Raw genomic sequence first — 27,647 nt, forward strand, 5'->3', positions numbered from 1 at the left:
GGGGCTGGGGGGAGGAAAGGAGGCACACAAAAACCATCTCTTTCAAGTGGAAATAAAACTCCATTTGAGTTCTTTAAGATAATTGGTGAGAGACTGGCAGGAAGGTTGTCTTTTGGTTGTTTTTTTTTTCTCCCAGTCACTGAGGAAAGGAAGAAAAGTAATTGCAAGAGGATGCTCTAGATTGTGGGGTTAATTGTGATGCTGCCTGGGAGCAAAAAAAGAAAGAAAAAGAAGCTATAAATAGGAGGGGAATGGAGGCTTCTTAGTGTAGGAGCAATTAGCAGCTGGGCTCTCATCCTGGATGCTTTATGTAGATTATTTTTTCCTTTCTCCTGCTGACAATGCTCTCTCCTGTCACTGCCCTATTGCTGAAGTTTCAGCAGCTGAAGCCTTTTGGCTTTGCACCTCAGAGTATTTCTGCTGCCCCCAGGAAGAAACTGCTAAAGTCAAGAGCTGCCTTAACTGCACAGAGCCCTCCAGAGAAAGGATGAGAAGGTGGTAATTTGAGGGGGGGGGGGGAAAGCAAAGAAATCCAGGAGCCGTGTGGATGAGGAAGGGTGGGAAGGAACCAGAGCTGCAAGTGAGCGCCCAGGAGAAGCCCATTGTGTGCGAGAGGATGCTCGGGCAGCGCGCATGCGCCGCGCTGGACAAAGCAGCCAGCATTGCTCAGGAATCAGCAAAAAGGGGCTCCTGGCTCCGCACCCGGCCCGGCCAGCCAGGGCCATGGCAGCATGGTGGCCAAGCAGTGTGGCAGGGCTGCCTTGCCCTGCCGCCCTTCCAGCCTCCCCTCCTGCCCAGCCCCGGGGAGTGCACCCACAGCCTGGGGACCAGGGTGGTACCCCCCTCCCCAGGGGCTGCCACCATCCCCTTTCAGCCTCGTCAGCCCCCATCGCTCTGCACTGGTGGGGTTTTTCAAGGACACAGAGTTATCACCTCTTGTGCCAAGGATGCTGCTGTGCCTGGCTACTTTTTCCCTTGCTTGCTTTCTTTTTTTTTTTTTTTTTCTTGTTAAATGCAGCATTCCAACTTTTTGACCAACTTGAAATCGGGGTGGGGATGGGGAATCAAATCTGCTCTGGACTGCGGGGCTGAGCGCTGTGGGCTGACTTTGGCAGAGTTTCCTCCCAGCCCATCCCTGTCCACTGGTGGGAGGCTAGAAGCCCCTGCTGAAGCCCTGGCTTTGCTGAGCTGCCTCGCCGGGGCTGGGTTCTGGTTTGCAGCATCTACCTGGGCTTTGCTGCCTGCAGGTAGCTGAGTCCTGCCAGGCCCCGCGCACTGGCCATACCAAGCTCTCCCGCCAGCGTGCCTGCTGACTTGCTTGGCACTGCAGAGCCCTTTCGGAGTTTTAGCATCTCATTTCTGTAGCACAGCTGCCAGATGCAATCCCCAAATACGCCTTTCAGCCCAGGCACCGCCCATCTCAGTGTCTTCCACGTTTAATTCAGTGCCGGATCCATATCTCCATCACATGTGTGGAAGCTCTCCCATCCCCTACAGAGATCCCATGCTGGGGGCGGAGGGATCGAGGTTCAGGGGAGAGAGGCTGCTGATTTAGGCAGCTTTCCCTGATAATGCAGAAGCTACAGCCATCCCCTGCTCTCCCTCTCTGCAGTGGCACTGGTACGCCAGCACACAAGAAAGGAAGAAATGGGGAGACGGATGGCTGTTAAATGGGGCTGGAGGGGGCGAGCACGTGGCTGTCCTTCCACCTGGGTGCTGGGAAAGCTCTTCTCATGGAGGGAAGGCAGTTGTCTTCAAGGCACTGGTACTGCAGCATCCTCTGAAGTCCCCCCGTGTGGGAGGCAGGATGCCCATGCCCAGCAGGAGCACACGGGTGATGCACACACTGCGGGCTGATTTCGTAGGGGCTTTGAGACCTGTCTCAGGTGGATGGTAGTTTTCTGTGTGTGAGACAAGGTGAGAGCTGCCCCCAGGCGCCCCCCACATCCCAGTCCTTTGCAGAAGCCCCTGCCTGCCCCTCGGTTCCTGTGTGCCCCAGGCAGGGAGGGCCAAGGGGGGTGACAGGAGCCCTGGCCGCAGAGCAAGACCTGCACAATGCTTTGGCATTTCTTCTAGCTGCCAAAGGTCTCCTGATTTGTTTTGTGCCTTGCCTTGGCTCTGCACAGGTCAGTGATCAAAACCTGAAACGACTTATTTTGGCTGGGTTGAGCGGCTGGGTGTGGGATCGGGGGGGGGGAGGGGCAGAGCTGCTGCTCCGGGCACCCTGGGGTACAGCACCCTGGCTCTGGCTGCGCGTGCAGCTCTGGGCAGAGGGGTTCCTGGGCAAAGCACGGGGCTTTCTCTCCTTGTCATCTGCTCGGTGAAACTCAGGGCAGCTCTCGTGGTGGCCATGAAGGCTCAGAGCCAACTTACGCTCTCTAAGGATCTGCTTGTCATGTGCAGAAAGGTAGAACTGCCAGAAGGGCAGAGGATTTGGGACACTGTAGTAAAGCCAGGGGTATCGGCAGAAAGGGTCTAGGATGCTGCCTGCTTGTCTGTCTGTCTGTCCAACCCATCTCTTTGTCATGCCTTGTGCTTGCTGGCGAGCTGCTGGGGTATTACCAGTGAAAACCTCTTTGCATTCCTCAAAGTTTTGCAATTGCAGAGTGGGGCAGCTCAGTGCTCTGACATCCACTTACCCGGTAATCATTGAAACCACAGAGGAAGGAATACCTTCCTGGAGCAGGCAGTTGTTAAACATTTAGGGCTTCTACAAGGGGAGGGGAAAAAAAGAAACAAACCCAATTTCACCATTGATTTTCCTAAAAGCATGTCAGGTCCCTTTTGGGGCTATTTTCAGGGAAGGGAGAGAGCTACCAGGGATGCACACTGCCTGTGCCCCACTACCCCAGCACCCAGCAGCACCCAGCCCAGTTCTGGTTCCCTTCCATCCATGGGGGACTTACCAGTGCCCAGTTTGGTGCCTGAGCTCTTCCCTCCCCTGTCAGGGAGACACATGGAAACTAGTAGGATTAAGCTGCGAATCTGCAGCCTGTAACAGGCAGCAGCTGCCTCATCTCATAAACCAATTTGTGTCTCATTTCACTAACTTCAGCTTTAACCAATAAAAAAGAAAGGTAATTTTCAGCCCTGGGTCATATTTATTACTCAAGTTATCAGGCCTTGTAATCAGTATTAGCATCACTACGTAAAGTAATACAAAACTAATTACTATCCGAGTGAATTAGATAGATGAAGGCTGTAGACTGCGTTGTCAGTGGAAGAAGCTAATTCTTGAGTTATGAGTGATAAGTATTGATTTTGCTCTGCTGTGATTAAACTGTGAACAAAAGGGAACAAGGCAGGGACAGGGACACTCAAGGAGTGTACCTCTGGGATTTGTTGCCTGCAGGTGCCTCAGCCAGGCTCTTTGGGACATTGGGATGGGCAGGGGGATGGATACCTGAAGGGCTGAGTCAGTCAAGCATTCCTCCAGAAAGGGGAAGATGCACTTGGGGAAACTGAGGCACAAAGCCCGAGATGTCTTAGCATCAGCAAATCCTGGTTGTAGAGGAAGAACACCTAAAAATCCTCATTTTCCTTCCTTTGTAAACTGTAGCTATTGCTTGCTACTGCCCTGCCGGAGCTGAGCACAGGAGCCCTGGTCCCAGCCTCTGTACTGGCTTTGTCCTGGGTTTTGGCCCTGGGAAGCTTTCTCCTTGTTCAGGACCCAGGTCCTGGTTCTCAGTCCCCATCCCGTGGGGATGCCAGAAGGCAGCATTCAAAGCAACCAAAATGCAAAATACCTCCTGGAAAGATAATGGGGCAATAGCATGCGTCAGCCCTCGGTCCAGGAGTGCGCAGCAGTGAGCGACCCTGGAGCACCGCTGTGTTTTCTAGCAAGCAACATGCAGAACAAGTGTTCAGTGCAAAGGTACTTTCTGGCTGGAGGTGGGCAACAGACCCAGGGAAAAATGCCAAAAAAAAATCATCATCCCTAACCAAAACATCCGAGTAACAGGAACCCACTGACGCACCCGCGAAACCTGCGCCGACTTTAATGGGCTCTGCTCTAGCCCAGAGGCTCTGACATGTATTGGCACTGGCTGTTGGAGCATGGGTTTAATGTCAAGAGCAGCTATAGCTAAACACAGATTTAGTGAAGACCTGCAAGGGGGGTTATTCTGTTCCAGTGTAACATAAGAAGTGTGTTCTTTCTGCTACAGGGTGTTTCTGCTCTCCGTGAGGATAACGAAAGGAAAGGTTGCAAAGCGTTTGGCGTGCGGACGAGCAGTGCCAGTGTCTGTAGCTGGGGGTTAATTTTCCGGAGCATGTTGGGCTGTCTGATCCCAAAACGCGGCCACTCCTGGAGCCAAGTGCAGCACCAGGCACAGGGAGTTTCACACAAAGTCCCACCGGGAGCTGGCAGTGACCTGCAGCATCGTGGTCACTCTTTGCAAAGCGCTTTGGGGTCTTTAATTCCCATTTTCTTTCCCTCCTTCACTTTCCCTGTCTGTCCATCCATACCCTCCCCATGGTGGGAGGGGAAGTGTTTGCTTTGCATTGGTACGGTGCTGAGGTGATAGGGTCCAGCTCCAGGACTGAGGCTTGTGTGAGTGATGGTTGCACAGATAGTGACAAAGAACAGGGAAAAAAGCAAGGACATTTGGAAGTTAGAGCAAAAAATGAGGGAAACCTGGTATTGCTGTGGCAGTTGTGACCTGCTGAGGGACAGATGCCCCACGGCAAATGCAACAGAAGATTGTCCCACACTCCAAAGGTGATGAGGGTACAAAGTGTATGTTCCTTAATGAGGATGAAGTTGCCCACGCTGCCTGCCAGGGTAGGTGGGATGCCAGGGTAGGTGGGTACCAGGGTAGGTGGGGTGCCTCTCCTGCCTGGCGCTGTTCACAGCCCTCCTGCTGCCCACAGACTGGTGCAAAGGGATTTCGGATACCTCCTGCCACAAGCCCAGGTAACGAGGAATGCGAGGGAAGAGGGGGAACATCTACTGAGTTGAGAGAGGGATGAGGAATGTCGTCCTTCTCTTAAAAGCAGAGTCCAGGGCTCTCCCTCCCTATGTCTGCGGTGCTGGGCAGAGAGCTGAGGGGCGCAGTGACCACCCGTGCGGTGCTGGGGTGGGCTGGAAGCCCTGGTCTGAGCCTGCTGTGCAGGCAGGGCTGGGCTGTACTGGCAGCTCCTTACCCTCAGCCTTGAGCCCCGCTGCAGGGACCCCCACGCAGAGCTGCTCGGCATCCCCATGGCCTTCGGCTGCCAGATGTGCTGTGCAGTGGCAGGGAGGGCAGCCCCTCACCCTCGTTCCTGGGGTGCTGTCCCATCTGTGCGTGACAGAGGTGGTCCTTCCCACCCTGCAGCTTGCCTTCGTGCAGTCCATGCTCCTTTGCAAGCGCAGCAGCACCTGGCAGCAGGGCAGCAATAGGGACTCTGGCAGCCCAGCATCAGCCAGGGCTCCGGGAGGGATGCGAAAGAGTCAGTGGAGGCAGAGAGTCCTCCAAGAGGTTCAGAGCCCCTCCATCAACTACAGGAGGGAGATCTGGAGAAAAGTCACTTAGTCCAAGCATCTAAGGAGGATCCCTGGAGTTACATAGTAAGGTCCTTCTGGAAAGGGCAGACTTTTCCTGCAGCCCCTGGCCAGAGGGCACAGCACATCTCATGGGTCTCCAGTGCAGAGAGAAGGAGCTGGAAAGAGCTGGAGTATGGGCTGTCCCAGGCACCAGAGAGTCATCCTAGGGCACGCCTGAGAGCCCTGCCAAATTACTGAGTCCTGTGCTCCCAGAACAGGAGCTGCCAGCCCTGGGAAGGTGCCTGGGACAGTCCATTGGGCAGGCAGCTCAGCTGGACAGACACATCCTCCTCACTGTAGATGTCGGGTGTTAGCTGAGATGCCTCCAGCATTTACTGAGCCAGCTTGGAGCACCAGCAAGTGTTGAGGCTGTTAAAATACGGGTGTATGTATATTAAAGCAGCTCGCTTCCTCTCACCATGCAGCCAATACGAGTCCCGTCTGACTGGAGTCCATGGGCACCATCCCCACGAAAACTTGCGAGCACCAGAAACTTCAGCACCTCTTCTCTGAACCAGCCAGGAGAGGGAGACAATGACCGTCATGTCCTGCACACTCACACGCTTACACACTCACTCACGCGTACAGAGGAATTGGCCCTATTTGCAAACCTTGACCCTTGCAGATCTCTTTTAGGCAGACAGTCACATTTTGCATTACCACTTCCCAGCAGCGGAATTTTCCACTAAGTAGCTATTTCGGAAGACCCTGTTCTTTGCTTTTATCTAGCATTCCTCCTCTTTCTCTGCTCAGAATTTATGCATGCAAAGAGGATCTTTTGTTCTCTCACTGGACATCTTTCCCTGCTGTTTACTCTCTGCTTACAGTGGGAGAGGCATCGAGAGGTCTCTGCAGCCTCTGCTCTTGTGGGGAGGGTGGCTGTAGCAAGCACATCAGGACAAGAAAAACTCAATGCCATCATGAGGGGTTTTTTTCAAGGCAATGCCTTGTGCAAAAAAAAACCCCAAAGTGGTCAGGAGACAGATGAACTCAGCCAGTTCAGCAAAACTGGTACTGAAGAGACTCCTGCAGACGTTATGCTGGAAAGTTGCTCTTCAAGAGCGAGATCCTGCTTGGTGCTGGAAAGGCCCATCAGTGAATGCCATCGGGTCAAAAAGAGTCATCTGAGTCTTCTCCTTGCTTTCGCTGGCATTTCTTCTGATACGCTCTAGCATGGGTAAAGGCAATTTCAGGTCTCCCACATCAAGTTCATGTCCTTACTGGTTTTTTGCTATGTTTTCTTTCATTGCTGTGCTGGCCTTCTAAAACCAGAGAGATCATTAGGGTAGGGAAGAGGTTTCCATGATTGCACACCACCTGCTTCAGACACCGAGATGACAAAAGTAATTTTCTTGCTTGATGCCCATGACAGCACAGCACAGGGTGACCAGCAGCATCTCATTGCACAGCAGCAGCCACTGCCTCTTCCCTTCGCCCCTAAAAAAGAGGAACAGCAGCATTTCTGGGAGCCTCTTCTTTGTCAGGTCTCTGCTTTGGACCAGCTGACGGGGACATGGACATGGCCCTCTGCCAGCATGGGCTTTACCCCGCAGGCTCAGGGCCATCCTGCTCCTGGCACAGGTCATTAATGTATCAAGTCACTGAACTTTCTGAAAATGTCTGGAAGAGCAGCCGATCCCTTGATATCCCTGTCATAACTCCCTTTACCTTACCAGCAAAGACTCCCCCAAAACTGCTGCTTTTGGCTATTTCACAAACACTGGAAGCAAGAGACAGAAAGAAAATAGTCTGGATTTTTTTCTCCTCTGTTATTACACGCACAGCCCTTCATTCAGCTGGCACAAAGGGGTTTGCTCCGGGGAAGCGGAGCAGCTCCACTGACTGCTGTGGCCAGAGCCCAGCCTCCCCCTGCCTACAGACCCTCCCTGCAAAGATTCCCGGGAATGGGCCCCCTCCTTAGCTGGGACTTGTGGCTGGTGCTCCTCTCTCTGTGCCTTGCTGTCCCCATCTGAAGAACCTTTAATCATTGCAAGGCATTTGAAGGGCATACAAATGAAATTACCTGTGTGCACTGGTAGGAAATTAGTCTTTCTTTAGTCCAGGTGGAATCAGAGCAAGGCAAAGGAGTGCTCCTTACTTACCCCACTGAATACCATTTTAAATAATAAAGTATCCGTAGATCTAATTGCCTTTGTATGTGTTTGAAGTAGGCAAATACAAGAGAGAAACTTTACTTACAAATGCAGTTTCAAGATGCACATGAAGATGATTTAAGTGTTGCAATCAAGTGTTTTATACGATATGAAATCAGACAAGCAATCGGGGTCTCGGCTGCTCCAGTGCTGGGCACAGCAGAAGCACCTGTTAGAGCAGAACAGGCGGAACAGGAACAGAACGGGGAGCTCTGATTTATTCTAAAAAATGGAAACCATCCCAGGCTTTTTCCTAACGAACCTGTTCCTACAGCCACAGCCTGAAACACCTCCTTGATGCTGAGCTTCTCAGGCACAACCTGACAGCCGTTTTGCCACGGAAAGGAGCTTGGTGCCTGGGCTGGGTGAAGCCAATTTCATGGGGTGGAAAAAGTATATCTACTTTGGGAGCCCTTGGCAGGAGAGCGTCTGATTCAGAGGGCAGGAGTGTTTGCTGACTGATTTTGCAGGAGATGGACCTTCAGCTGGCTGATCTACCCGGATTCGAGCTGATCTGTCCTGAGCAGGGGGAAAGAGCAGGGGTGACACGATCTGAGGGTGCTGGCAAGCAAGGGAAGGGAATGGCATTTCAGCTGCTGCAGCCTGTAACATGCACCAGCCGCTGCCTCCCAGCTGCCAGTGCCTGGTTCTGCCGTCGCCTTGTTGGAGGGACATGATCCAACCTGGCATCAGCGCTCCTACTCTAACTCATCTCTTTTTCTCCACCTGGTGGACTTGCTAAATGTGCTTTCATTTCAGTGCTTTGCAGAAACTCCCCAGCGCTCTCTGCAGAAACAGCTCCACTTGGCTGTTGCTGGTCCCCGCTCCCTTTGCCCAGAGCAGCAGTGCTGGGGGGCACTGGGATGATCCCACACCAAGGGCCAGGTCCCCAGCTAGGGGTAAGGTCCCATTAAGGTGGGGCAGGCCAGCTTGGCAGCAATTGCATTTCAGGGCACAGGTCCCTGCTTCCCCAGTTGGGACTCGCTCCAAACACCAGCCTGGATGCTGTATGGCAAGGAAGTACTGGTGGGTCAAGACCTTGAGGCACACCTCAGCGCCCTCTCAGCTGTAGCCCACCCAGCTTCTGGGGAGCGGGGGCAGTGAGACCCACGACCCCAGGGAGCCATGCCATCGGAAGAGCAACTCTGGAGGGGGCAGGTTTGGGGCTGGACTGGTCAGACTACAGTGGGAATGTGGTGACTCCCATGGACTGGCCAGGCTGGGTGTGGTGGGGCCACCAAACAGTACGGGGTCTCCTGGAGCAGGGCCGTGGTGGCTGCTGCAACGTGCTGAGGCTGGTGTTGTGCCAGCAGAGCGAGGGGTGTCACTTATATCCTCTGGAGAGGGCCAGGGGATTCATTTCATAATCTGCTTTGCACAGGGTGTTTAAAGGTTCACTGAGGAAGGGACAGGCAAGGAACTACAGAGCTCTGTTGGTCAGAGACTTTGGTTCTGAAGCCATCAGGACAGTTCTGCAAATGCCTTCAGGAAACCTGAGCTGTGAACAAGCTCCATCTCGCTGCAGACTATGTGCCAGGCCGTACAGACGGGCTGTATGCCGTTTGCAGTGTAACAGCCCACAGGGCTCCTCAGTGGGGTTTGCTTCAGAGCCACAGCAGCCACAGAAAGCCCAGGGTCTTCTTCGAACTCTGGGGCGGGACATTCAGGCAGCACCTGACACTGTCCCATCTCTCCTGTCCATGCAGCCCTGCCCGCTGGGAATGAGGCAGGAGCAGGGCTGGGGCAGGAATGGGGCAGGGGCAGGAATGGGGCAGGAATGGGGGGGCTGCCAGCTTGCAGGCAGGCAGAGTTGCCAGGGCATTTTGGTTGCACTCAGGCGTATGTGGGTCCCTGGCGCTGATGGAGGGCTGTGGTTGCAGAGCGTGGCGAGGGGGCCAGCGGGGTTGTGGGGGATGCTCTGACCACCCACAGCCCGGGAAGCCCACAGGTCCTGGGACCACCCGGTGCTCCACCACGGTCCCAACACCTCGTGGATTTGCGCGGGAGCGGTGCAGCCCCTGCGTGCCCCCCAGCAGGGAACGCTGCGCCCGGCTGCCCTGCCTGGCAGCAGCTCCCCTTTGTCCCCGGGAGAAGCTGCGCCCCCCGCACGGCGCTGCCCCGCGGCCGTGTGCCCCCCGACCCGCACCGCGCCGCGCCCGCCGCCGCCGCCAGGGGGCGCCGCAGTGCCGCGCCGCAGCGGGGGAGCCGCCCCCGGCCCCGGTCCGCACCGCCCCCCCAGCACCGCGGCTTGGCCGCCTCCCCCGACTTCTTTCCCCACCCCACCAGTTTTTCCCGTCTCCTCAAATCTTTTTCCCTGTCCCCAATTTTTTCCCCTCCCTTCCCAAATCTTTTCCACTCTCCCCAAATCTTTCTCTCCCTTCCCCAAGCCTTTCAGCCTCTCCTCAAATCTCTTCTCCCCCAATCTTTTCTCCTCTCCTTCCCTCCGCTCCCCCTTCCCCAAACCTCCCCACCCTCCAAAAAATTCCCTTTCCCTCCCCAAATCTCTCCCCAAGTCTTTCCCCTCTCCCCAAATCTTTTCTCCCCTCCTTCCCTCCGCTCCCCCTTCCCCAAATATCCTTTGCCCCAAATTTTATCCCCTCTCCCAAAATCTTTTCCCCCCTCCTTCTCTCCCCCTTTCTCAAATACCTCGCCGCCCCCCCCAATTATCTTTCCTTCTCCCCAAGTCTTTTCTCTCTCCCCAAATCTTTTCTTCCCTCCTCTCCCCCTCTCCTAAACCTCTCCTCCCCCCCCCCCCCCCCGATTTTTTCCCCTTCCCAAATCTCCTCCCCTCCGCTCCCCCCACCCCAAATCCCTTCTCCCCTCCTTCTCCCCCGCCCGCCCACCCGCAGTCGCTCCGGCTGGCTGGGCACCCCCCTCGCCCCTCCCTCCCCCCCGCCCCGGTCCCGTCCCGCCCCGGACCCGCCTCCTGCAGCCCCTCGCTCCGCTCCGGCTGGGGCGCGCCCGGAGGCGGCGGGCGCAGGGAGGCAGCGCCGCTCCGGCACCGGCCACACCGGCACGGGCCACACCGGCTACACCGGCACGGGCAGCACCATCGCCAGCGCCGGGCAGGGCCGCGGCGGGGCGGCGGCGGACGATGGGCCGGCGGCGAGCGGCGGCGGCGGCCGGGCGGCTGGCGCAGCCCGTCCCCAGCGGCATGGAGCCCGGCGCCGGTGCAGAATGAAGGGTGCCTGGCGCCCCCCCCCGCAGACATGTCTGTGCCTTTACTCAAGATTGGAGTCGTCCTCAGCACCATGGCCATGATCACCAACTGGATGTCGCAGACGCTGCCCTCCCTCGTGGGGCTCAACACCACCAAACTCACGGCGGCCACGGGCGGCACCTTGGATCGCAGCACGGGAGTAAGTGCGGGGCGGGGACGGGGGGACGGGCAGGGGTCGGTGAAGCCACGGGGGGGGGGTGGGGGGGCTGCCCGGAGCATCCCTGCCTCCCGGTGCCCCCTCGCCTGGGTGTCCCCCGGGCTGCCTAAATCCCTCCTTGCCCGGGTGTCGTCCCCGCCCCGTACCCCCGGGGCATCCCCGGCGGTCTGACTCCGTCGCTGCCGCCCCCCCTCCCGGCGGCAGCCCCGGCGGGACCCCCCCGGCTGCAGAGAGCAGCTCCCCGGGGAGAGGCAGGGCTGCCGCCCCTCGGGGTGATACGGGGGCATCGCTTGCAAAGTGCCCCCCGAGGCTGTGCAGGCACGGAGGGCAGTGTCGGGGTGGTGCGGGGCGGGTGGGGGCTGGCAGGACTGTGGTCGCGATGCAGGGAGCATCCCTCCTCCAGCTCTCGAGTTTAGCCATCCCTAGCCCTGGGCTGGGGGCGCCCCGGGTGCCCCCCAACACCCGCCGTGCCGTCAGCCAAAGGGTTGCAAAGTTTCCCTCCTCGCCTCTTGGTAGTGGCGGGGCGAAGCAGGCTGGGACGGCAGGTGCGAAGCCCGGTGGCTTCCCTGCCTTTAATCAATAGTCGTTAATGCAATGGGAAATGCAGCGGAGAACTTGCGGTGTAATTTGGTCGCGCCGTATGGTTCCTGTCCCTGTTTTGCCGGAGGGCTGGGACAGTGCCTGGTCCTGCCACTTTGGAAATGGCTAAGGAAAAAAAATCCTTCTGGCTGCCTTCCCTTCCCAGGATAAAATGGGCACCTTTCGCCTCCAGGCTGCATGCTTGTGCCTTCCAAACGAGCAAAGGTATTACAGTTCCGCTCTCTCCAGACAAGTATTTCGTGTAGTGGTTCAGCTGGTTGTGAATGAAGCTGGGATTTTTTTTCCCCCATCTTACCAGGGATGACGATACCCATTTATTATTTTGTTTCCCCTGATTGTTTTAGCTAGAGAATCAAATCGGCTGTCTGTCTGCCTTGGCTGGCTCTCTCGGTGCGTGTCTGTCAAGATGGGTATTCGCAAGGTGATTTGCAATGTATTGAAATAGCAGAAAGAATATTTCCCTGGTGGGCAACACATTGGTGGTACCTTCAAAGCGCTCAGAGCCTGAATTGTGATTAAATACTCTATTTTGCAAAGTGCTGCGAGATCAAAGGAAAATTGAGATCAGAGGGGTCTGGAGAGCATGGGGGGCATGCGGAGGGTTGGGAATGTAGTGGTTGTGGCTGGGCTCCCTGTCTGCGCTGCGTCCTGGAAGCTCCGACAGTCGTACCCTCTGGACCGCATCCCTTCTTTGCTGGCGTGCTTTGCAGGAACGGTGCCGGGCTTTCCCTGCCTGGGACCCACAGAACATCGGGAGGGGATGGCTGTCTGGTGAACCTCCGCATCCCCAGGAGAGTCTGGCAGAGGAGGGGGGAAATGTAACTCTCGAGGTCCGTTTACCCAGGAAGGCTGATTTTCCTGCTGCCGGATCCAGGAGAGCTCTGCAGGGGCACATTGATCACTGCTCAGCCCTCAGCCAGGACACCATAACCTCACTGGTAGCTCAGGCACATCCTTCTCACGGTGTCAAGGAGAAGTCAAGTGCCTCATAACGACAGCCAGGCAGTGGGTTCCCCCCCCCAGTACGCTCTGTGTCGTACAGCATGCTACAACCCTTGCAGCATCGTGGCTTTCCCTATGTTCATGCTTTCCCACTTGCGTTGCCTTCTTGCTTCGGATCTCGCTCTCCTTTTCAGACCCTTCTTTTATTTGTCCCCAATCCATATTTTTGCATTACAAGTGAATTTTGCCAGCTGGGGCCCTCAGAGGAGCCTCCCTCGGCTTCCAGCACAGCTCCGGTATCTGCCACATCCATCCTGCTGCCGCTCAGCTCCCTTCACCTCCCGTGCCCCTGCCAGGCCTCCCCCCATTTACTTAACCCATCTTTCCCTGTGTTAATTAGGTGTTGCCTACCAACCCAGAGGAAAGCTGGCAGGTCTACAGCTCTGCCCAAGATAGCGAGGGACGTTGTATATGCACAGTGGTGGCACCTCAACAGACGATGTGCTCGCGTGATGCCAGGACAAAGCAGCTGAGACAACTATTAGAAAAGGTAACGGTTGACCGCTTCTGGGAAGGGTGGTTGGTTTGGCATGACATTGGGGGTAAAAACCCGAGCGAGCTGGGGTGCTCCTTGGTTTCCAGGGAAGATGGACCCAGCCCTCGCATGCCGTAGTTGTCCCCATGCGTGTGGTGGGAAATAATAAGCCGCAGTTGGGAATATAAATCTCTTAAGTGTTTCTGAAGCACAGAGGAAAAAGGACCCTGGCCTGAGGTTAGGTTAAAACTGCTGAGATAAAAGCAATGATATTGGACCGTATCACTTAAAATACTACTAATAAAAAAAGATGTAATTTACTGATTTTTTCATTACATTAACACAAGCAGTTTCAAAGGATGAGCCTCAAAAAGATGAGAGAAGATAGAATTAAAAATCCAAAGCCCATGCATTCCTAGCCAAGCTGATATTAAAAAGGTCGAATAAAACAGTACAAGCTGTCGACGTCAAATAGCACAGAAATGACAGTTAGTGGTTTTCTTTCTAATGTTGACATCCACTTGATTAGTTTTTAATAGTCTGCTGTCCAAGGAGATCAAAGAATCTCATTAGGGAAACATTCCTGATAACAAAAAAATTTCCAGATAATAGATTTCACTGAAGAAATGCTGTTTCATGTGAAATGGTGCTCCTCTTTACAATACAAGTGGACTCCTGTGCTGGATATGTAATTATCCCTCATGCACTAATGCTCTGTTGGCGTGTTTTGAGCGTGATGAAATGATTTTTATCCTGCTGCTTTCGGGAAGTTGATGTATTAGTCACTCATAACAATATTAAACCTACACTTAACTGTTTTTCCTATGTGATAAGGACAATAAAGTGAGGCAGGAAACATTTAGCCCTAAAATGCTTTGTTGATATGTCAGAGGCATCTAAAAATAATCCCACTCAAGCTTTTATTTCTCTAAGCAATAACGGCAATCGGTCCAACAGCACATTTGTCTAAGAGGCAGCAGGCGTTATATTAGCAGCCGACATAGATCCGAGAGCCATCGTGTTCCCAGAACTGCTCATAGGCATTAAACCAGCACGATTTGACCCAGTGCCCTCTGCTAATGGACAGACGAGTTGGGCGTACGAGGCCTGGGATAACATCGGTTGCTGTGCGGAGGGTGTAAGTGCTCCGTGATTTTTCCCTTCAGCTCCCTGCCTGCCAATGGATAAAGTGAGGGAGGAGCAGTATTTCATGGCATGTGTTCTGGGGATATGTTACCTGCCTGCTAATCTGTCTGCATCTCACTCCTACGCTAACCTATATGAAAACCCCCAAATAAAGAATAGGCTCTTAGTGCCAGACATCTGAGCTTGATGAAGGCTGAAATGATAATCCCTATAGGAAAATGCAACCGCAGAGAAGAGCTTCCAGCTTCCCAGGAAGGATTTCAAACCTGAAAACTCCTTCCCTCATTTGACATTTTAACTCTAGCTTTGCGATGGGAAAACCCGCATCTCCTGATTTCTCTCTGCTAGCAGATGAAGAAGCGTAATGTGTCAAAAAGGTAATTGTGTTTGGATTTTCAAAGGAGGAGACCTGGCAGTCACTTATGGAAATCATAAGGTGTTGCTTTTACAGGCAAGAAATGAGCTGCATTTGTGTGTGTGTGTGTGTAACAAACCAATTATAGCATCTTCAGTGAAAATCTGCACACGGAGGCTTCCGCAGCTGAGTGTGCTTTGAGGTTCAAAGGTGCCGAGACCCCGTCTACACTCAACTCATGGGCACAGGCGTATGCTGAGCAACTGTGAGTGAATCCTGGGCACCCTGTCAGTGTCCAGAGCAGGTGTTAAGCGAGGTGAGGTGAGCCAGGTCTGCTCGCCACCGCACAAACTGTTCAGCCCCTGTTTTGACACCGAGGTGGCTGAGCTCATCCCTGGCTGGAGTACACGGAGTCCTTCCAGCCTTATATGTGTCAGGTGCTGAGTCCAGTTCTTGGACTGCATCCAAACCAAGACATCACCTAAATCCTGTTCATAAACAGATTATGTTTTAACTTCAAGCGGATTTTTATTTGGGTTTTTTGGCCCTGTTATCTGGGAGAACTTCCTCCTCTGATGGTTAAACCATTTTTGGTTCCCTGCCAATTCTTATTCTTTGCCAGCACTGATTTCCAGATTAAACAGTTCTTTCTGTTCCTTTGATATTTACTCCGACATGTATCTAGGGAGGATAATGACACCTCTTCTCAGCCTTCCCTTGGCCTTCTGCAGACCTTGTAAGGTGAACTTTTCGTGTCCTGGTCCATCGGCTGAGTCCATCTCTCTGCTCATTCTTCCTGTAGACCATGAAAATCTCCCTCAAGATGCCTCATGCTATTGCTCCACCGGTTTGTCCAGCTACGCAAAACTAAAAATTCATCCCAGTTCAAACCCGAAGATGGGCTTAGAACAGCCCTTTCTGAGCTGGCACAAAAGGCTGAACTGCAGGGAAGCTTGAGCAGGGCTAAACCATGGCTTTGACCATACACATCTCAGTAGGGTCATCAGGCCAGTATTGACTCTCCATTATCCTGGTTTCATTCTGAAACAACTCGATGTCAAACAAGATGACAAGAACACAACTGGAAGTTCCATTTGTATCAATTTTCTATTTCAAATGTTAAAATTAACTCTTTTCCCCAAGGCCATCGCGGGTCTCTCTCTCACATTAGCTTGATGGAAAATGAGGTTTCAGGTTGAGACTGCGTGCTCCACCAACGGAGGCAAAAAGCATTTTATCCGATGCTTGAAGATAGCAGTTAATGGATGAAGCTGAGGAAATTTGAGAGAAAGTATCCTTGGGTCTCTGTTCATTAAAGCACTTACGTACAAGCTTAAATTTAAGCAATGAACAGTCTCATTGAAATCTAATCCTGTGCCAAAGTACTTTGCAGGATCAAGGGCGTAATATGCTAATGAAGGAAAACAAGTAGATCTTCAGCTGATGAAGCACACGTTACTGTCAAAGATCAGGAATGATGGAGACTGACTTTCTACAAGTCTGCCCAGAATCTTGCCTGGTTGAAAACAATATGGGCAACAAGGCAAGAGTCTGGACTTGTAAGACGCATCCCCAAAATAGCACAGCAGCTAATTTTAGGTCTCTCAGTTTAGAGATGTGTGAGGAGGCTGATTTCCTCTGCAGTCAGGGGAAAGGCAGACTCCTCCAGAGGTGATTTAGCGCAGAACCCTGAGTGAGATGCTCTGATTCATTTCCTAGCAGGGTCTGTCTGTCCCTCCCCACCATCCAAGAGGCAGTGTCAGGAGCCCCCCCATAGCCTTGCTCAGCCCCTGCGGGGTCAGGTACCAGTGTATCGTTACAGAAATGCTCTGTTCTGATTACTTGCAGCTTGGCCTTTCATTGGGGTTAGGCATTAGTGGAATAAATGAGATAATTTTGTATGATCCCTATGCAGTCATTCCTATTCCAACCCACTGGAAGAATTCGGCTATGTAGATACAGCTCGACTCAAAGAAGGATAGACTGGATTACCAGAATAAAAATATTTGCAGACCAGTCGTGCTTGTCTAAGGCTTCCCTTCTCCTGCCTCAGAGTAGAGAGAGATCTCCAAACTCCTCCACATCCAGCCCAGAAAAATCAGCATCCAGTTGTGTCCACGGGGAGCTCACACTCCCTGGGGCAGGGAGCTGAACAGGAGCTACATGGGTTTGGACTCAGCTCAGTTTTGCTCTTCAAACCACGAGGGTTTTGTTCTGCTCTTCCCTGCTCCTCATGCCTCTCTCAGCAAGTCCTTGTGACAGTCAGGATGGGTGCTGGTTCATCTCTGGGTGATGCGTTGGGACTCAGAGACTGAGAATAGCTTGATGTTTGCTGAGGAAGACTTGTTAGACCCCTGGAGCAGTTGTACTGGTTGTACAAAATGTTTCCTCACTGTTGGCCTTTGAAATACAGGTTGTCCATACATTTTTAATAATTCCCTGAACTAGTTTTCTTGTCATCGTGCATGAGCAATGGGCATTTTGATCGCTTCAGAGATGCAGACGCCAAAGTTGGCATTTGACCTATGCTGGTTTCAGCAAGTAGTCTCCAAGACCTGGCTGCGTGCGAATGTCCTGCCGTCCCCTTGCTCTGTCACTTGAGGTAAGTCGCAGCAGCCCAGTGTGATTTGCTGGAGGAAATCTTGCACTTGCACCGTTCTTTCCCCATCCCAGCCTGTCTGCACTCGGCTTTGGTGAGGACAGAGGCGGGAGTGGATGTGGCAGCCGGGGCTCCGGGAGGTGTCTCGGAGCAGATTCCGCAGGGACCGTACTGCCTCACATTTGGGTTTTGCTCAGACGCCCACAGATAAAGAGACTTGAATCAGGATGCCTTTAATGTGAGGGCCCTGACGCAGCAGCGTGCTCAGATGCCTGATTCATTTGAAGCACAAGCGTCATTGCTACCGATGCCGACAGTCGTATTCCTGGTATCACGGCAGTGGCAGGAGCACCAGTCGTGGGCTGAGTCCCATAATGTACAAACCGTGGTGCAGACACAACCATCCCTGATGCAGAGACCTTAAATTACACTCGTTGCTTAATGCTAAATAGGTGCTTAGGTGCCTGCCTAAGTCAGAACCTCATTTACCCTCACCTAGCCTGAAAAACTGAGCGAAGGGAATATCTTAATAAATCAGATGGCAGCCAGCCTTCAAAATCAGGTCAGCCTAGCTATCATTTCCCTCCCCTCCTTACACCTTCAGCTCTTTTTCTCACGATGAGCCTGGCCAACCTTCTTGCATCATTCCTTCGGCAGGGCCAGATGGGCGCTGCGCGGGGAGCTGCGGGGATGCGGCATCGGTCGGCTAGAAAAGATGCCGACGCAGCACAACCACCCGAGTGGGCAGGCACCAGTGGGGCCAACCGGAGCGGGAGCTCCCGCGGTACTTCCCAGCTTCAGGGTGCCCTCACCTGCAGCTGCATTTGTTGTGGCAGATGCTGTATAAACAGCAGGGCTGTTTGGATAATGAAGTTTTACTAGCTGGGAGTAAAGTTTGCACTTAAGCAATCAGCATCGCTTACGTACACGGAGAAATGGTAATGTGCACCTCGGCAGAAGCATTTCTCGTGGTAGGAGAAAGAGCCTCTCCTCACGTGATGATGGGTGCTGCTCCAGCCTCTCAAAGTGGCTGTCGCGAGTGATGCATTTTAGCCTTGAATACAACCCTTGTTTGCATGTGTGATTGGTAAATTACTCTCCACAGCGCAGCAGAATAAATGCTTGTGGAACCAATTTGCTCTGGTTTAGAGCGTGGGGTCATAATACTATTGAGATGCTGCTGATTAACTAGTAAATAATGCATAGGCTGATTACCCTTTAGCTTTGGTGACTGTGTAGGGAAAGGTCAGTGTTTGGGGTTGGGATGCAAGTGGAGCTGCCGCGCTGCTGAGGAAGCACCTTCTTAATGAATCCCTTCTCCTCTGACAGGTGCAAAACATGTCCCAGTCGATAGAGGTGTTGGACAGGCGGACTCAAAGAGACCTACAGTACGTTGAGAAGATGGAAAACCAGATGAGGGGACTGGAATCAAAATTTAAGCAAGTGGAAGAAAGCCACAAGCAGCACCTGGCAAGGCAGTTTAAGGTATGTTTGTTTTCCAAACCGCTAACAAAGCTGTGGCCAGGGATTTAGTGGGGTGCGTGCGGGACTGTGGTCCTGGTCCCCATCAGCCATTGGTCTGGTCACACGTGGCGCTGGTGGCCGCCCACCCATGCAGCTCCCTCCTGTCCAAAGCACGGCCAGATCCAGGCTGCGGCATCGCATCCTCAGCCGCAATACATTTTTTTAATGGGTTAAAAGCATAAAACTCCGCATTCCCATACCAACAAACCACCTGGGTGCCATAAATAAGGCAGCGGAGGATTGCTCTATGAGAGCGGGGTCTGCAGGGAGACCCTGGGGCGGCTGAGGTCAGGGCACAGTGGGTTCCCCTCCATGGCCAGGCAGCCCTTCCCCGTGCCATGCCTGGGTCCCTTTTCTTGGGAAAAGCCAGGAGCTGGGGCTCCATTTCCATTTCTGCAGCACATGGCAAACCACAACGCGTGTCAGCAAATTGCTTCCCTCCTTGGGGTGGTTGTAGCGATGGGGCAATCGATCAAACAAATCAACCCTCCCCCCCAAAAAAACACCCCAAAAGTGCAACAATTGCAGCTGCCCTTGGGCTGGCAAACGGCACATTGGAAGGATGCACGAATGTCCAATTTGGAAGTAATGATATTGGCAGCAGAGCCAGCACATTCTGATGGATTATACGTGTTGTGTCCTGGTGTCGTACAAACGAGAAGTAAAGATATTAGCCTTTTAAATGAAGCTGTCATTGCGAGCAATGGTTGAACTTTCGAGAACTTGATTTAGAAGAAATGAAATTGCCCAAAAAGAGGCTGTCAGCAATATTTGGAATCTTAAATTTTAGTAGTGCTTTAGATTAATAGATATTAAAAACAAACTGAGAAGACTTCTAGTGAAATTTGGGGGTTTCTGATCAGCCACCCAGCAGATTCCCATCCTCATTTTCAGGTAGCTACCCAGCTGGCTGGTGTTTTAAAGCTGAATTTTTAAAATCATATGTTAAATACTGAAATACCAAGATTACATCATAAAAAGCTTGGAAGATGGTTTTTAAAACTTTTCACCAACTCCTCCTCCTCCACTCCCCATCTCCAGTTACCACAGCACCCTAAATTTAGCTCTGCAGTCTGGATGTGAGGAGCATCTTTCTGATTTAAGCATGAGTTTTGGTTTTGGTTTTGTGGCTTGGTTTTTTATTTTTTTGTCCCCTCCATTCTGATGAGTTCAGTCCCCTCCATTCGGATGAGTTCAGTCCTCCCCATTGCCTGCCAGGGAGCTTGCACTGGGAAGTGCAGGTAGGGAAGAAAATAAATATATTCCCCACATGCAAACGGCAGGAGGGAGAGCCTCGTGACTTAAATAGGAGGGGTTGGGAAGGGAAGAAATTAGGCTGAGGACCAATTTCTGATCCCGTTCACCCACGAGCTGCTTCAGCAGACTGCCAGATGTCACAGCCCTGAGCGCTGTGAACTTGGCCACTGTGCAGCAGCTTAAGCAGCACCAGGTATACTGTGTATACTAACATGCTTCATTAACGGGCAGGTGCATGCATATTTATGTCTACTCATTAGCTGCTGGAGCAAAGCATCTTCAACAAAATGCTGCATACCGTGCCTTTAAACGAGGCCTTCATTTAACATTTTTTAAAAAAAAAAGTCTTCGTTTCTGCGAAATAAATTTGATAATGACTTTGATTTTTATGTTCTTTATAGCATGCCTAAAAACAGTAAGGAATTTTTTGTCTAATTTGCTGCCAAAGCACCATTTTAAATAACAGGCACAGCATTTTGTTTCTGCTAATGCCAGCATTAAAATGTGAGTGGTTTGGAGCTCTTGTGTTTTTGGTTTTTTTTTCTCTTTAGTTCCGTAAGAGTATTTGTCTATGAATGGCTATCTATATAAGGCAGGTTAGTGAGCTAGATCCTCAACAGTATTTCATTTTCTTGCTTACAGGGCTAACTTAAAAGCAAGTTTTTTCAATGCTGCAGTGACTGAAGAAGCAGTTCACTCCCATGTAACCATGAAAAGAGGGCCACAGAGCATTTTGCACCATGCATTTATTTTTTTGATTATTTTCCAAATTAGCACCATATCTCACTAAGGAACCTTGAACCACACAACCAAGATCTTCCTTTGCATGCAATTGTAGATGCATTTCATGAATAGTTTGAAACCCTTGTCAATGCATATATATATTATTTCATTTTATTTTTTGGAAAGAAAAAAAAAACAACCTCTTTGTGTATGTGATCTGAAGCATGTAACCCTAAGATGTTGCATTCTAAAAATGACAAATAAAGGCCTTTCCCAAATATTTTGGTGTTCTGCAGCCTGTTTAATATGTTCTTTCCAATACATCATTTGGACCAAAATAATAATTAAAATAATTTTAATGATAATAGTTGTGGGATATGAACATTGCACTCACGTAGGAAGCAACCAGGTCAAGGCAGAGTGTTGCAGATTTTTGCACGCATAGCACTGAACCAAGCTTATTTTAACCTTGCAGGCAATAAAAGCGAAAATGGAGGAACTTAGGCCTTTGATACCAGTGTTGGAAGAGTACAAAGCCGATGCAAAATTGGTATTGCAGTTTAAAGAGGAGGTCCAGAATCTGACGTCAGTTCTAAACGAACTCCAGGAAGAGATTGGCGCCTATGACTACGAAGAGCTTCAGAACAGAGTGTCAAATCTTGAAGAAAGGCTTCGTGCATGCATGCAAAAATTAGGTAGGCTCAGAACGACATGGTGGCACTGGCTAAACACCATCGATGTTAAAGCACGCATCCCGTCTGGAGGCGGAGATGCTAGACTGGACATCTCCTTGTGCCTGGCCTGGCTGTAAGGGATGAGCTCGCACAGCCAGGTTTGATCCTGTAAATATTTATGCTATAAGTAACATTAATCTTGGGAGTAGTCCTGCTGAGGATTACTTGCACGAGCGATGTTGCTCATGGTGTAAGTGCTTCAGGATCGGGCCCTTGACTAGGCATGTGACATCTTGCAGCATTTGCATAAGTGGACGGTGAAATGCGGTAAATGCGTGGCCTATTGCAAATAACGCTTATGCAAAGCAGACACATGCACTCATTTTGCTTATGCATCCATGTCCGATCTTTTTTGCTACCTGGACCTGGCACATCAGCAAAGGTCTCTGCGCACCGCTTTAAGTAGTGCGTGTGTGTATGTGTGTGTGTGCAGGCTGTGACTCGGTTTCCCTTTTCCCTTTTGCATCTTGCAAATCCCTGTTGAGAAGAGCATGGTGTTGCTGGTGTGGGTTTGCCGCTTGGTCCGGACTGTGCCACTGCGCAGGATATAAATCCCCCGCCCCCATCTCTCCCGTTCCCTGAGGGAGCAGGGAGCCCCTTCCATCAGGCCAAGTAACCAGCAATGCTAAAACGTGAGAGATTCAGCTGCAATCTCATTGAGAGAGCATTAATTGACGGAAGCCTGTGGGTCTGTTGTGGGGAGACAGAGCTATAGCTAAACCCAGTGTCTGACCCCAGACAGGAGGTGGAGAAGGTGGGGGGAGAAGGGCGCTGCCTTCTGCAGCTGCAAGAAATCTCCCCACCGTTTGTTGGCCTAGCTCTGACTTGATTTAATTTCTACTTACATTATTGACTTTCTTGTTAAGCAATTTAGATAATCTAAACACATTAACTGCTCTGCAGTCTATTTTGGTAGCACATATGAAATTACACTCTCAGGTAACTTCATGGAAGATCAGATCTCTTCCAAACACTTTATATCCTTGCAAGGTAACGCTTTGTTTCTCTCTTGTCTCTGCTGGTGGGATTGCTTTTGCTTGTTTCTGGATGCCTTCACACTTCTGTCAGCAGCCATCTCCCCTGTATTTCCCCCTGCATTTCCATCCTGTCCTCTGATACCTTGTACATCCCTTGGAAGCTAGCTTTTACCTGAAATCTCGGAGAGGAAAGCGAATTTCTGCGTGAGCCTGGATGCTCGGAGGTATTTGAACTGTGAGCAAGCAGCCTGCCATGCGCCGAGATAGCCCCTGGGAGCTGCCCGGCAGGCAGCTATAGCCCCCTGGCTAAGTGAGAGGGCAGAGCCTGAGTTCTCATTTGTTAAGGAGAGCTGATATGCCCAGGTCTGGTTTGGGGGCAGAACAGGCAGAGGCGAGCCATTCTGTCGCTTTCTGCACCACATCTGTGGTCCTTTTCCTCAACCCGTGATGGCGAGGATGGCCCCGTGGCAGGGAAGTCCTGACCATGTCCTCGCCCACTTGAATTTCACCTTGAAAGCTTAATGGGGACAGAAATCCTAGAAAGGTTTGGGTCAGAAGAGACCTTAAAGATCACCCAGTTCCACCCCCCTGCCATGGGCAGGGTCACCTGCCACTAGACCAGGTTGCTCCCAGCCCCGTCCAGCCTGGCTTTGAACGCTTCCCAGCTGCTCTGGGCAGAAAAAAGAATTTCTTCCTACTATCTAATCCAAATCTGCCCTCTTTTAGTTTAAAACCATTACCCCTTGTGGCAATGACTTGGCGCTTTCTGTGTTAGCAGTACCTAACACCCGAAGCTTTATCAGGTGGAGACCACACAAACATCTCGGGAACGACAGCCCCGCAGTAGGTGAGATGAAGGATGGAGGGCAGGCCCAGGAGTGTCTGGGTGACCAAGGTCACGGAGCAAACCCCCGGGCAGCCCCACACCACCAGCACAGGGCAGCTCTGCCCTGGAAACAGCTCTTCTCATTCCTCCTGCCGAAGGCAGAGCTGGGTGTGATGAGAGGGGATGGTGCCCGAGGAGGGATCCACTTGCATCCATAGCCTTCAGCCCATCTCCTGAAGATGAGGAGGAGCTGTGGGTGATCAGGAGAGGGAACAGCAGCAGGACCAAGGATTTGAGTCTGGGCTGTAGAAGTACTTTCCCAGGGACAGTTCTTTAAACAAAACCATCCTGGACCCCACAGCCCCTCTCCAGTCAGCCTCAGTGGAGCTGCCCAGCCCGGGCTGACCCTGCCAGAGCCAGGGAAGCTGTGATGATCCTCCCACAGACCCCAGGCAGGCTTTAAGTAGCTCCCAATCCATTCAGGGCTCCCAAAAAAATAGAGTTTACTCTTGGACCGCTAGCCCCTTCTGCTCTGGGCCGTGTCCTGGCTCATTACATCTCCTCACACTTAGGTCCTCCAGCTGGGACATCCCCGCAGGGCAGCAGCCCAGCTAAGGCTGGCTGAGGCAACGAGGATGGAGAAGTCTTGCAGGCAACTTTTTCTAGTAACTGGGGGGCGGGGGAGGGGTGCGTTTATAGTCTTTTTGATGCTTTATTTGGGCTTTTTGGTTGTGCCCTTTCTTTCACTTGCTCAATCTGTAACCATGGGGTCCAGGCAGCTTTTCTGCCTTGGGGCGTTGCAGCACCCCTGGGTGCTTGCGGAGAGCGATGCTGAGTCTCGCAAGCGGTCACCCGTGAGGGTTTGTTGCTTACCCAGGAGCATAATTTATTTGGTAACTTAACAATAAACAGCACAGATTGAATTTCCAATGTTGTTTATCGCTGCAGAGTGTAAACTAGTAAAAATGGTAGTTAATTGAGTTAAATTCAGATAACAACCTTACAGACACTTTGCTGCCACACGCTGTGGCCCTGTTTGTTGAGGATTGCTGTTTCCTGCAAATTACCTGCTCAGAAGGATTCACTGACATTTCAAGTAGCATGGTTTAACTTAGATTTGCTCCTGCATGGGCCAGGAGTGCTGCTCACCTGGTGCACGTTCACCTCCTAGAGCTCAGGGTACAGCTTGGAGTGCCCAGAACAGGTTCAGGGAGCTGCTGCAATAAGCACGGGGCAGGGGAGGGGATGTGCTGTGTTCCCATCTGGCTCACCTGTCCCCATCCTCTGGGAAGCACTGATGCTCTACGGTGCAGCAGCATTTTCCTTAGACAAGGTCCTAGTTTGCATTTTGGGTTTCCTAAGTATTATTGATGGATCAATAGTGAAAACACTTCCTGACCCTGGCAGGTGTGTGAAGGGAAAAAAAAAATCAATACTGGCACGTTCAATCTGTTATTCTGTTTACACTCTTAAAGATCACTATTTATACAGGGATTTTAACGTTTCCATTAATGTTCCTAAGAGGAGCCTTGCAGGACTGGAGAGGTTGTGACTGCTTGATTCAAGGGGGAATTTAGCTCGGGCCGTGCTCTGCAGGCTCACATTTGCCTGATAGCACAAACTTTCCCTGACTCTTGCAAAAAATCCCAGCCCACAATCCTGGTGCAGGGATGAGAACAGAGCCCTGCCAGCCTGTCCCAGACATTTTTTGGGGATGGGGGAGCTCCCAGCCCGGCGACAGAGGCGAGGGCAGGGCACGACCCAACTGCTGCAGCCCCATCCCTGCTGCAGAGGGCTGAAGCCGGGGTGGAGGGGGGGTCAGACCTCGGCTGCATGGGAAGCCCCAGCAGGGAAGGTGCTCAGCTGTAGGAGCAGCAGCCCAAGCAGAACTGTGGAGCCCAGAAGGAGACAGTGCTGGTGTCGGCACGGTGGCTGCATTGGCAGATAAATTGCTGCTGAGCTGCTAAACATTGCTTGTGGGCTGGATCTTCAGAGAAATATGGAGCGGAGGTGTTAACTATCCTGGGAGGATGGTAGTGTTCATTTTAACAGGCTGGAGGAAGGCGGATTTTCTACTGCTGGAAAATTCCTGGTGCAGCTAGAGGAAGGGGCTGTGTGCGTGGAGGTGGTGGTCGTTGCTGAGCTGCAGGAGGGCAGGTCGGAGGCAGTCGGCTGGATCAGTCTGGAGGGTCACTCGGGAACAGGTTAGTTTGTGCTGTTTTGCAGGAACGGGGACATGCAGGACCCCATGGACCACAGGTCCTGGGACTGGAATAGTGCTGGGGAATCTGGAGTGAAAACAGATCCGTTCTGCATGCCCGAAAGCTGCTGCTCACAGGCTTCCCCTGTGTCCTGAACTCATGGATGAGCACCAGGTCATGCATTCCTGTTGCACATTCATCCCTGAGTGACTGGAAACACCTGTAGCATCCCATGCTTTTGCCATCCCAACAGGACAGCAGGTTTGCTACAAAAGACTCAGCACCCATGGGTGCTGGGCTGCCCAGGGCAGGGCCATGCCAGGCAGTCAAGCAGCAACTTCAGGGCAATCCCAGCCAGGGCTTAAAAACTCTCCTGTGGGAGTGTGATAGAGGAAGGACTTGGATGCTGGGCATCTCACCCCAGCTCTGCTCCCAACCCAGCACCCTGTCATCAGCCCCTCACCCCCAGAGGAGAGCACTGCTGAGACTGGCAGGTGCTGCTGCTGGGTGCTTCAGGGCTGTGCAGGCTGCTGCTTCGTGCCAGAGCATGGGAAGATGCAAGAATCCTGTCTTGTGAGCTACTGCTCCGATTCAAGCTGCGACATGTCCAAGGGAAGCAGTAGAAGACAGCATCTCCTCTGTCCCCAGTAAAGTAATTTTCCTGCTTTTCATGCTTGTTAGACCCATAGAAGGGGGTGGGGGCAAAGGCTGATGGTGTTCAGAGCGTGGTGTGGATCTCGTCAGGCACAGGTGGGTGAGTGGGGATCACAAAGGCTGGAGTTGCCCATCCCTGGGTGGTAAGCCCATGAGAGCTGCAGGGACCTGGCTAACTAGAGGCCTGGAAGGATTAATTTTAAACTTTTCCCCTAGTATCTGAGTGCCTATGATAGATTTACACCAAGAAAGAAAACTCTTCACCCTGTGTAAGAGCAACCCTCTTGCATTGCTGAAGAACTGTTGCAAATGTGCCTCCAGCTAAATGTGTATGAGATGTAGCCTCGCTACCTGCAAACACTGCTAGTTTACTCTTATCAGCTGCGGCTGCTTTTTCTTTTTTTTTTTCTTTTTTTTCTTCTTTTTTTTGTACCTTTTTTTTTTAAAAAAATCAATGAGCTTTTATACAACCTTTCTCTCCAGGGAAATGGAAGGAAAGAGATAAAGTGACAGCAGTGTAGGGCTGTGATAATGGAAAGCAGCGTTGAGCAGATCTGTGATTAGAGGAAGGCTGGTCCTCTGCAAGGGGAATTTGCAAGACAGTAAGCATTTATTATTTTAACCCATTGCATCCCTTTGTCAATACTTTGCTCTCCTCCTGAGCTGAGAGGTTTTGAATGCATTAGACAGGAGGGAAAATTCCCATATATCATGTCTCAGTGAGTCCAGGAAAGCTCGCTGCTGTTTGGTGGAATCTCTCTTTATCTGCCTGGTGTCTGAAGGCTGTGGGAAGACTGATGGTCCCTTTGGCCATGTTATGTTGGTGTGTATCAAAAATATCTTCATCTGTTTTATGCCCTGGGCTAAGGTGACCCCTTCGCCTGTAGCTCAGAGCTGAGGCAGGTGGATGTGACTGTGATCAGGAGTATAAAGGGGCAGATGAGAACAGGCTAAGGAGAGAGGCAGCCAAGAGTGTACATACTGGAAACATTCAAGGTCAGGTTGGATGGGGCTTTGAGCAACCTGGTCGAGTTGTAGATGACCCAGCTCGTTGCAGGGAGGTTGGACTAGATGGCCTTTAATGGTTCCTTTCTAACCCAACCCATTCTGTGATTCTATGATTCTGCTTGGTAATTTTGAGCACAAGGACCTTGTCCTGAGCTGGCAGAGCTCTACCCATGTTTCAGCAGTACCTCCACAACTTCACACCTGCAGCCCCAGCACTGGGTGCCCCGTGCTGAGCCACAGGGCCACCTGTACTGCAGTGCAGCTGCAGCTCAGCCTGTGACCGCAGCACCCAGAGCAGCCGCTGCATCCCAGCACCACCACCTCCCCCTTCCCCAGCCTGCCCCGAGGCTTCCACAGCAAAAAGATGTCAGGGAAACGCCTTCTGAACTTTGGCGTGTGGCTGTCCCCCTGGTGCTGCTGACCTTAGCTTGTCTGGCTCAGGAGATGCTGCTGCAGGACCAGCTCTGCCCTGAATGCAGCCAGGTTTTAAATAAGTGCTCCTGTAGCAAGAG

The 27,647-nt window shown here is 52.0% G+C and overlaps 1 protein-coding gene across 2 annotated transcripts in view; it reads left to right on the forward strand.

Moving 5' to 3' along the window:
* OLFM1 (olfactomedin 1) overlaps positions 1-27,647 on the forward strand; it is a 35,189-nt gene that overhangs the window by 1,254 nt on the left and 6,288 nt on the right. Inside the window, exons 1-4 of one of the 2 annotated variants that reach the window (XM_055721106.1) lie at positions 10,552-11,036; positions 12,997-13,146; positions 18,561-18,716; positions 21,211-21,430. In XM_055721106.1, coding sequence (XP_055577081.1) covers positions 10,887-11,036; positions 12,997-13,146; positions 18,561-18,716; positions 21,211-21,430 — 676 coding nt within the window. In that variant the 5' untranslated portion in view covers positions 10,552-10,886. Of the gene's footprint in view, positions 1-10,551; positions 11,037-12,996; positions 13,147-18,560; positions 18,717-21,210; positions 21,431-27,647 lie in introns of those variants that run through there. The other variant, XM_055721107.1, reaches the window with a different exon arrangement.

Source organism: Falco cherrug, chromosome 9 (assembly GCF_023634085.1).
Source record: "Falco cherrug isolate bFalChe1 chromosome 9, bFalChe1.pri, whole genome shotgun sequence".
NCBI classification, from domain to species: domain Eukaryota; kingdom Metazoa; phylum Chordata; class Aves; order Falconiformes; family Falconidae; genus Falco; species Falco cherrug.